Source organism: Brachypodium distachyon, chromosome 3, assembly GCF_000005505.3.
Source record: "Brachypodium distachyon strain Bd21 chromosome 3, Brachypodium_distachyon_v3.0, whole genome shotgun sequence".
In the NCBI taxonomy this organism is placed as follows: domain Eukaryota; kingdom Viridiplantae; phylum Streptophyta; class Magnoliopsida; order Poales; family Poaceae; genus Brachypodium; species Brachypodium distachyon.
In genome coordinates, this window is record NC_016133.3 from 15,482,161 (window position 1) to 15,493,071 (window position 10,911).

The following is a 10,911-nucleotide window of genomic DNA, read 5'->3' on the forward strand; positions in this document are numbered from 1 at the left end:
TTAGTTGGCACTTATGTTATCATCTATGTTACTCCCACTACTACAAAAAGACTCGTTAGTGACGGTCAAAAAAGTGTATCAGTAACGGGCGGACCGCCCGTCACTAACTTCCTGTTACTGATGTGTCCGCCCATTACTGATGAGGGACCTCATCAGTAACGGTCAAGCTACACGCCCGACACTGATATGGATTAGAAGAAAATAAAAAAAAATGAGGCCGTCCCCAAGCCTGCCCCGAATCCACAAATAAAAAAAAAATCGACGGCTTCTCAAGGACACGGTGCCGCCGCCCGCCGCCGCCGGTGCTCCAGGCCCCCCGCGCTAATGCTCCTCCGCATGCCGGTGGAAGAAGGTCACCGGATCCAGTGCCGACGAGGAGAGAGCGAGCCACTACGAGTGATCGAGAGAGAGTGAGAAATAAGGGGAATAGAGAACTGAGAGAGAGAGGGAGGGGGCATACCTGAGATCGACCGGCGTGGAGGCCGAATCCCGGCCCGCGGCCGCCGGATCCACCGGTGTGGAGGCCGAGGCGGCCAGATCCCGGCCCGCGGCGACTAATCCGCCGGCGAGATAGAGCCAGTCCCCCCCGTCAGCGGCGCCGTGGTCGAAGAAGAGGGAGGCGAAGGCAGGGCTGAGCCCGGCGAGGAGGTCGTGGAAGTGCGGCGGCGGCAGTTCGGGCGGGGAGGAGGCGGGCCGGAAGGCGACGGGCGGCGGGGAGGAGGGGCGCTGGGCCGCTGGCTCGAGGAGGGAGGAGGGGCGCTATGCCGCTGGCTCAGGCGGCTGGGGCAGGAGAGATGGGGATGGGGGAGATAGTGGGGGAGAGGGGCGGGCGCTGCTGTGGAGGAAGCGAGGGGGGCGGGGAGGAGGGAGGAGATCGGGGTGGAGGAAGGAGAGAATGGGGGCAGGGAGGAGATGTGCGGCGGGGGAGGAGAGATGTGCGGGAGGAAGGGGAGCTGGGGCGGGCTTTTATACGGCGCCCTCCAAACCTAGGATTGGGAACGGACTGGGTGTTTCGGTCCAGCATCAGTGGTGGGCTCTAGCCCAAAGCCCGTCACTGATAAGTGCCATATTATTACTTTTAATTTGTTATATACTCCCTCCATTTCACAAAGAATGACACGCACGTATTTCAAGATTTTGCTTTGACCGACAATTAGACTAATGATTTGAGGCTTATGTGTTACAAAAATTATATCATCGGATTCGTATTTCAAAAACCTTTCCAACGATATAAAATTTGTAACATATAATCTACATACAATTGGTCTAATCATTGGTCAAAGTTCGACCTCGAAAAGCGTGGGCGCCATTCTTTGTGAAATGGAGGGAGTAACATACAGTTATAATATATAACTAATTTTGTCTATAAGTTTAAAAATGGATACATTATCATGAATTAGGACATAGAAATGGACAAAACTTTGATCATTTGACTTAAACCATACACTTAACCGTGGGAAACTACAAAATTGTACTACACAACTCATTTTTCAAATGTTAACATATGATGTTATTATACCATCATGTTAATCAAGAAAAACTAAGACTATAACAAAAAGAATCACATTTTTCCGATTTTTTATGAATTAGTTATGATTTTTTTCAATCTTTAAATGTTTCCAGGGCTCATCAGTGGCGGGCCTAGATATTGAACCCGCCACTGATGTGTGCTTTTCTGAATTTTGTTATTTTTCGCATTGAACCATTAGTGACGGGTCTCCCGGGCCCGTCACTGATGTGGGTCATTAGTAACGGGCGTGGGCACGACCGTCACTGACGTGGGTCATCAGTGACGGGCACGAAATGCCCGTCACTGATGTCTCGTCACATATGCACCGTTTTGTAGTAGTGTCCCACTATGAGTAGCCTACGAGACGATGCATTGGGAGTGGCCTAAGAGACCAACTCCACAATGCGTATCTTAGTTGCTATCTCTAAAAAGGGTTGCATTAATTAATTTAGGGGTTGGTTGTTTCACGTGCCAGTATGGTATCTCCGGTAAGAGACAACGTCACTCTATTTTTTCGTTAATTACTATGCCATGTAAGCAAAGATATTGTGTCGAGGTATCCTCGTTGGGAAGAAAGAGTGCACATGCATTGCTTGTTGTTCGAGTAAAAGGAGGTATTTCTGGGCTTTTGTCTATGTACTCTTAATTATGATTAGGGAGTACTAGTAGTATCAAACTATCAATAAATAGGCATGCATATATACACGAGACGTACTGATACGCATACAGATACTATAAGCTACAGTGAAGAACAGGGAAATTAAGTATTCGAGTCATTAGACACAGACAGCGTACCTTTTGAAAGAGATCGAAGGCCGGCTTATCTTCTAGAGCTCTGACATTGAGCGTTCGACCTTCCATGTCTGCACCGTCTTTGATATCGACATTGACACAATGTTTCGCGACACTCTTATCAATTGTGATGACAAGCATAGAGAACCATGGTGCAGGAGGCTTCACGGGCAAGAAGGCTTCTTTGATGGAATCCCAATCTTGGTTTGAGCGCAGCCCATCAATAACTACCAGGCATGCGTTATCCTTGTTATGCATGATATCATAACACCCTTGGATCGTTGAATAATTAGGTAATTTCGATGAATATTTAATCCATAAAGACAGTGTGTAAAACATGTAGCACATTATATCATGCAAACTAAACAAATTAAATAGCAACGCACAGCAATAAAACTCATCTAATTTCACGGCATGAATAATAGAACTACTAATGAAAATCAACAAGAAAGAGCAGATTACGTACGGTGCTGTGCTCTTTTCTTGTGTTTGTTTGTTGAGGTCGGTGACGAGTCCAGTGGCGTCGATGTTCACGCCGGCAGCAGCTGCAGCCTTGACTACCTCCTGAGCAGCGGCCAGTGCTTGCGCTTGCGCCTGTGCAGCAGCAGTTGCCTGGGCTTGGAGTTGTGCAGCCTGCTGCTGCTGAGCTAAAACGGCAGCCTGAGCCGCGGGATCTCCGAGGTCGTCAGCCATTGGTGATGAAGATGCCGACGAAATAGAGACGTGAAGAAGCGAGCAGTCGCGTGAGAACGCTCCCCAAAAATCTTATCGACCGTCTCCCGGGCAGGATCTCGAAGGTCGGGGTTCCGGAGGCCTGCTCTCCCGGCGATCTGTGCACGCAGTCGACGGGATGGAGCAGCGGTTGGCAGCGAACAACGAGATTGGATCGTGGGCGTGACGGCTAGGGTTGTGGCGTGGTTTTTCCGGAGGCCGAGGTAGTCTTATTATATAGGCACGCAGGCGGACTTCGGTTCGGGCACGACCCGTCTTGAACTCTCGAACTCGATCCACGCGGCGCGAGGAGGAGGAGGAGGAGTGCGCGTAGGGATTTCCCTTGCTCACTTGCTCAAAAAGTGAGAAACAACATACCTTATATATTGATCCAACTCCCTCTAAACTAGCAATGTGGGACTATTCCCACTTCCTCATCCCACTACATGAATGGACTTTTGAGATTTTTTAGGAATTAATTTCAGATTGGGCCTTGGGCCTAACCCAAAATTCCAACATGAATTGGGTCCTGGCCTTGAACGATACCAACTGCTCTTGCTTCCATTTCATGAGGATCAAGTGAATGGAAATCAAGAAGTAAACGCCGAGAGAACTCCGCCAGGTCGAACGGATCAGGCACATGGACCCACCCGAACATGTCAAACATGCCCCCACATATTGATTCCTGAAGGTACAGATCACCAAATCTGCTAAGGTTAGTCTGTTGTGTGATATTCAATGAGATGGCCATGTTTGCATAGTAGGAGCATCTCACGAGAGCTGATTTCCCAACACCAACGGTCTCCCACACCGCGTTCACACCCAATTCACGTACGTGACAGTAATGAATTTCCTGACGCACGCCGTATTGACTCTCTATGAATGGCACGCTGAATGCCTCTTCAATTCTGTTGGAGAGGAAACAGTGAGAATCCTCCGGTCGATAACCATGGCCGCCGAAACGGCGGTAGCCTTGACTAAGCCAATGACGAAATGAATAGCCATAGTAGTGACCACCAACCCTGCACGCGAGAGACAAAATTTGAAGATAGTGCAGCAGAGCAGTACCATGCATGTAGATATAATGATCGGTTTTGCTATATCCAAGCTTCCTGATTTTTAGTACGATATAAGTTAATTGATTTCTCAGCCATTGGATATGGTTTGTGTTTTTAAGATTCAGAACGAACGATGTAAGAAGAATTGTGAAATGACTTGTAAATAATAACCCAAGATACTTCAACTTTTTTTTCTTAAAAATCAGGCAACTGAGATGTAGCCACACCCTATAATTATTGCATATTCGACTCTTCCAAATTGTATTGTAGGCATAAACATGGTCTGAAAAAAAAGTACTTTTAGGCCCATTCTTATCCAAATTAGCAGCAATTAACATCGATCGAATTCTTATTTTGAAGAATTAACACCTTTCATGCACATTATCACCCAAGATATTGTACATGTAATTTATGGAACTTAACACAAACTATTGTTACATATATGCTAGTCCAGAAAGAGAGAAATATAATACTTACTCCGCCCAAATTAAATGATTCAAATTTATCTAAATATGCAGTTATCTATACTGAAAAATACACGTGACATTCGAGCACTTAATATTTGACGGAGCAAAGTACCTTTGTGAATGGGCGAACGGCTGCGTTGGCTTCCCTCTGTACTTGGTCGATCTCTCTCGGCCTTTCATCTTTGCAATAATCGGCCACATCTTCTTCCTTTGCAATGATGATGGTACAACTCTTGGTACCCTCAGGCACGACCGTAGCCTTTATCTCATCCCAATCCTCTTTGGACTGCAGACCGTTGATCACGACAAGGAAGGCTGGGTCTTCACGGGAAAAGGCGATTTTTTCTTTATCAAACTCGGGGTCTTCATAATCCAGCCAGACCACTTCTGTAAATTCTACTCCCGTGAATCCCTCAGTTTTATCCAGTATGGACTGATGTAGGTCTCTCAGAAGATTTTCTGTGTCACCACCTTTGTCGCCCCACAAAGATATCACGCGACGCTCTCCAAGTTGCCTAAAAAGTTCCGCTACGTGAAAATTGGCCTGCGGATAATTAAGACAAAATAAACATACTATATTAGCGCGTAGGAAAATTAATTAGGAGCTGGGGGAAATACAGTACAGCAACAAAACGTATCCTAGCTTATTATGAATATTAAAAATTAAAAGACTTGTATATATAACAAAGCTACTCATCCATGCATACTGGTACAAAATACCGACACTCGAAATGAGTAAAATTCATGTGGCGGACTGTTATATTTATGTTTCCATTAGCAACATCGTCAAATCGTCAAGAACTCGAAAATATAGTATAGAGCAAATTAAGAATAAATTACTGTACCAAACATGCACCCATGAGTAGCATAATTAATAATGTCAATTTTTGGCAAATAGGCAATGTTGGTCCGGGCCCAAGTTAAGGGATTACCTGCTTGTTCTCGGAAAAAAAGAAAAAGAAAAAAGGGATTACCTGCTTGAAAAATGCAAAAAGATATTGACCGTCAGAGAATTGTCTGAGCTCCGATGCCAGGTATGGCTCTCCCGTGCAGGAAAGTGCAACCCCTAACTGCTGCGTCGATATAATGACGCGGCTGCCATTATTAAGATCCGGCAGCTTCCCTTTGATGAACTCCCACTCCTCTGCAGTGGATAAATCTTCTATGATGATGAGATACTTGTGCTTGGTTAATAGCTGACTTAACTCATCCCGTATGAGATGGTTTCCCTTGTGACTTAATCTTCTTGATCTGGTGCGGTGGGTGTGGAGCCGGAGTCGCTGATGAGGTTGTAGCGGGTGTTCCTCTGGCTCACCTCCTCAACCCTGGCCTTGAGCTTGCTGAGGTCAGCGACCGCCTTGTCCAGGTCACCGGTGCCAGGAGGTGCCATGCAGGATGGCACCAGGCGCCACACCCAGGAAAAGGCTGAGTTGTTGTCCAGGTGGATAACAAACTCGACGCAGTCTTCCACGTCGAAGGCCAGGTCACGGAGCTGCCGCACCCAGGTCATGACCACTTGATTGCTTGTACGCTCTTTGCTGGCCGCCTGCAGGAAGGCTTGCATCATCTGGAACTCGCCGGTGATGTACACCAGGTCTTGCTGGGCCACCGCCTTCAGCTTGTTCTCTTCATCGATCGCCGACTGGACTCTGCTCAGAGTCCCCTCCACAGCCTTCTTGGTCAGCCCAAGCGCGAAGTCCGCCATTGCTTTTGTCTGCTCGCGCTCTCTCCCGGCCGGCCGGCCTCTATTTAATTGTGTGTTTTGTCCGGCCTTGTGGTGTGTGTGTATAGTTGCTACAGTAGCTAGCTAGGGAATGGCCGGCCGGTGCATCAACTGACGATCGAGAGATCATGGATCGATGCAGGCCTATTAAGGATGGATGTGAACATATATAATATATATAGCCCCAGACTCTTGACTAACTCAAACTTAGCTCTGGCTGATGGAGAGCTCGTGCATGCACCTTGTGCATCGAACGTGGAGCAGCGCGTATTCCTCGGATATCTGAATGAGTCAACGAATCTAGCTAGCTTAGCTAACACTAGCCTGGCCTGCAAATTTATAATCTCTATGAAGTTCATACCCACTAAATGCATTTATTATTTGCAAACTCAAACATGGTGCTTCCACGTCAACCCAATTGTGTGTATCCATCGGATGTTAAATCTATGGTCATTAGTTTACACATGCAGCAACAGATAACCCCCGCTAATTTCTCTTCACATGCAACCCGTTCATCTGAGCAAAGTTTAATGCCCACTACATCTAATTAGGCTGCCTTCTCACCGGTCCATGCTGTGCCTTTTTAAGTTTCTATCATGCAGTAACTGAAGCTTGAACACTCATAAGTTTTCATGGACGTTTCCTCTTTTCCTATTCTCACCGAGCCAGTACGCTACCGACTGAAGTACTCTAGAAGGGATACAAGAAGTCAATCCCTTCGATTGATTTTTATCCGTGACCACCCCCATGACCTCCAGCTGCCACAAACATGCATTCGCTTATTCTTCCCGTGCATCTAACAATTCCACTCGACTACACTGCGGCTACAGATTGGGTCCAGATGGCCACCGGCAACGGCAAGGAATCCCTCTCAATCGCTCTCCTCTGCCATGTTCCGACTCAGCGCCGATCACCACGCACTCCATCCCTTGACCTCAGGCAGATTTGATCTCGACATAGAAGACTCAAGTTCCCCCTGCTCTTGGTATGCACTTTTGCACGGAAGCATGGTATTTGTGCTGCCCCTATCTAATTTTTGTAATTTTTATCTAATTGATATGTTTATTGGGTTGCTTTTTGTAAGAAATGAAGGAGCAGTTCTGGCATCCAACTTATATTATTTGAACAATAAGACTGTGATATGGTATAGCTAATTGTCAGGGATATATGTGCAAGTCTCTAGCCAAGAACTCTCTTCGCTGTTGTCTCAGCATTGTACGATTGAAAATGATGTTGCCTTTTCCGCTCACAGCCTCAAATCAAACGTTTCCAATCCATTTGCCACAACAGGTACATGCAGATCTGATCCCCGGTGCTTAAATCTCTTCTTCTTCCTATATTAGTTTGCCTTCAAATCTTATCCTTCCGAGATTGCTCTGATTGATATCTGTAATCTCTATAATGTTACACAGGTACATTGATTGTTGTCTCAATGGATGCTGGCCATTTATGGATTACCCTCTACTAATCTGGTGCCTTATACATTTTCTTCAAACTATATATGGATGACATGGTTTCGTTACTCTTTCATCATCTTCAACAATTGAGAGAAAAGGAGATGCAGTTTGTCATTGGACAACACGTGGATTTGTTCTGTATGGTTATGTATATATATCAGGTGACATTTTCACTTGAAAAATATCAAATTGGTATTGATACAACTCAAAATGTCCCACTACTTCTCCATTGTTTCCCATCGATCCATATTCATTCACTTTGTTGCAGGGCACTTTGAAGCAATAAAAATTAAAAAACACATCATACACAAATATGATATAATATTTTTATGTGCTTTGATACTGTGTCACATGATACATGTGCAACTTTTCATATAGTCAGTGACTTGATTTTATAAATTCCCGCCGCAACGCGCGGGGTATCCTTCTGGTTACTTAACTAGTACACCCCCTACGAACGTCCTAAACAAACGCAAGGCACCACGTTAAGCAGCTGACCTTGATCAATCTCGCGATATATATGCTAATTAGCACATCATACAAGCTGTCAATATTTTAGGCATGCGGCCCTGGAAGCTTCATTTTTTTTCATACGCGTGCATCTCAAGGCGAGCCCAATATATGGAAATAACCTAGTACTACAATGGATACATCACCTTAACTAGAATCAGATCCTCGCAAGGTTTTGAGGTCTCCTATGGAATTATTTTTGCAGCGGATCAACCACCGGTTCCCAGCGTAAACGAATTCATATAAACTGTCACCAACCACCGGTTGACCTGAATTTGCTGCCAGCCACACCAGCTTGGCAAATGACGACATGCTAGCTTCTCCACTCGTGGTGTGAAGCCCAACTCCCAGTAGGCCAGTACTAACGAATGCAATGCATTTGCCAAGTTGACATTTGATTTTAAAGCACGCATGCATCTGACCTTTCGAAGTCCATTTCTTTGTTCAGCCTCTCGATCAGCGTTGTTAAAGATAATTGTGGTTAGCATAACAATGAAAACATCTTGGTTATGGTGCAGTACACCAAACCTCTTCACCAAGTCTTATCTCCATAATATTGTAAGCATAGAGTTAGTAGTTAGACTTGTGTACTACTTTCTTTCTTTTTTTGCGAGTGACTTGTTTAATACTTTGTAACAACATTTGGAAAGTTATCCTGTTTGATCAATATATGCACATACGGAGAATGACATCATCATTCTCAACAAATGGAGATCCTTACAAATTATTGGTTCGAGGCATTAGAACCACCATGTGACTGAAAGTACTTTAACACAACAAGCTAGTGGAGGTCCTTGCAAAATAATAGAGGTCTTTTACGGTACCTTTAAACCGTTGTGAGCCATCCATTTGGTATTGGATCTGAAGGTCTGTATTGATTTATGCTGGTGGTCAAATGAGGAGTGTCAAAATGGAGTATCAAAACGTGGAAGGACAAAATTGTCCAGAAAGTATCAATCAGTGATATAACCAAACCGCGGCTTCCTTTAATTTATACCTTCGTAGCATTGCCATGTATACAATTTTGCCATATTAATACATACACGTGGCCATGTATACATAAAAGCTTACCGGATCGGTGGATATGCAATACGAACAGGATGGAACTCTATGAGAATTTCATTTGTTCTCCCAATTTAAAAAGTCAAATTTCGGTCAATTTTGTCGGCTCATCCGATCAACCATATAGTCGCTTCCGACCAACTCGGCGAGACAAACCTTGCCATGATATCTGATTTCTCGCACGACTCACGATTTAAAACGTCAACTTTCAGTCAACTTCCCCTGACGGAGCCAAATGCGTATTTTTTAGTCACCGAGACAGGATTATCGCCTAGCCCGTTCAAGTTATAGTTTTCCCAAGGGAAAAAAAAGCCAGGTACCTGCTAATTAACGGTCTACTACTCATTTCTTCCTCTAGTATCAAAAGGTACCATAAAAAACCTCAAATAATATAATTGGAAGGATGCGTCATGTCAACTATATCTACTCCCCTCCGATCCTAAATTGTTGTCGAAATATTACATGTATATATATCTAGACGCATTTTAAGAATAGATGCATTCATATTTGGACAAATTTGAGTCAAGAATTTAGGATTAGAGGAGTAGATCATATCTCAGCGCTAACACCACCTAGTTCCATGTGAAGCATTAGTCCACTGCCTACATGTTGTGTCAAATATGTTACGTCAGCTAATGACGACATCATGCTTTATTAAGCTGTACGCCAGGGTGTGAAAAGAAACAAATTCGGACATTTCTAGTCAGGACTTGGGTCCAAAGAAAATCATTTAGGAATCACATAAACCAAACCCAGCGTGGAGAAGCTGGATTCTCGGATCTAAATCTCACCGACATAAATAATGAATGTGCGTCTCATCACTCAATCTGTTACGGTACCGGGGGTTGTCTGTGATTTTAGTCCCACCTTACCAGTGGAAGGTGGCTACGGGCAGCTTATAAGGGGGAAAGGAGCCATCCTTCCATTGGATCGGTCTTTTGAGATGGAGAGGGCTCTCTGTTTATGGGTTGTTCCGGATTTGCAGAAACGCCTGAACAGATACGCAGACTTTATGGAAGGACAACTTTCATCGGAAATACCTGTGGAAGTTAAAATTTTCTTAAAAAGTAAAGATATTTATGTGGTTTCTCGACTGCAAAGTTCTTTTAACTAAAGAGAATCTTGCTAAACAGAACTGGAAGGGGAGTTTAAAGTGTTGCTTTTGTGACTTTGATGAAACTATACATCACCTCTTTATTTCGTGTCCTTTAGCTCGCATTGTGTGGCGCAGAATTTATATTTCTTTTAATCTGCCATCACCGACTTCGATTACTAATTTATTTGGCAACTGGTTTAATGGGTTAGACAACAAAACTAAGGCCCGTATTCGAATGGGAATTTCGGCTTTCTTTTGGGCTATTTGGAACTGCAAAAATGATGTTGTTTTTAATAGAACCAAAGTTCCACATTTTTTGTAGGTTGTTTTCAGAACTACCCATTGGATCCGACTGTGGGCTTTCCTGCTCCCAACGCGTCTGCGGGAGCCTTTGGATACTGGTTGCAACCGACTGGAGATGGTCGCTCGGGATATCTTCAGTTAGGCTGGCTGACGGTGTACTAGATGCCTAGATGCATAATTTCGTCTTGTTAGAGCTATTTCATTGGCTTATCTTTGTATCGA

General features: G+C 44.5%; 2 protein-coding genes and 2 long non-coding RNA genes across 4 annotated transcripts; 1 reads left to right on the forward strand and 3 right to left on the reverse strand.

Annotated features, from left to right (window-relative positions):
* On the reverse strand, window positions 1–901 carry LOC106866511. Its single transcript, XR_001406883.2, has 2 exons — window positions 461–901; window positions 1–390 (listed from the first exon to the last, which is right to left on the reverse strand). It is a non-coding gene; the product is annotated as an uncharacterized LOC106866511 (long non-coding RNA).
* A 2,513-nt stretch (window positions 902–3,414) lies between these two features.
* LOC112271966 lies at window positions 3,415–4,877 on the reverse strand. Its single transcript, XM_024462280.1, has 2 exons — window positions 4,651–4,877; window positions 3,415–4,035 (listed from the first exon to the last, which is right to left on the reverse strand). The coding sequence occupies exons 1-2, from the start codon at window positions 4,737–4,739 to the stop codon at window positions 3,513–3,515; spliced, it is 612 nt and encodes a 203-aa protein (XP_024318048.1). The 5' UTR covers window positions 4,740–4,877; the 3' UTR covers window positions 3,415–3,512.
* A 69-nt stretch (window positions 4,878–4,946) lies between these two features.
* On the reverse strand, window positions 4,947–6,274 carry LOC112268567. The gene is made up of 2 exons (XM_024462282.1): window positions 5,513–6,274; window positions 4,947–5,082 (listed from the first exon to the last, which is right to left on the reverse strand). The coding sequence occupies exon 1, from the start codon at window positions 6,241–6,243 to the stop codon at window positions 5,776–5,778; it is 468 nt and encodes a 155-aa protein (XP_024318050.1). The 5' UTR covers window positions 6,244–6,274; the 3' UTR covers window positions 4,947–5,082; window positions 5,513–5,775.
* Window positions 6,275–7,421: 1,147 nt separating this feature from the next.
* LOC112271967 lies at window positions 7,422–7,939 on the forward strand. Its single transcript, XR_002965563.1, has 2 exons — window positions 7,422–7,551; window positions 7,674–7,939. It is a non-coding gene; the product is annotated as an uncharacterized LOC112271967 (long non-coding RNA).
* The last annotated feature ends 2,972 nt before the right edge of the window (window positions 7,940–10,911 follow it).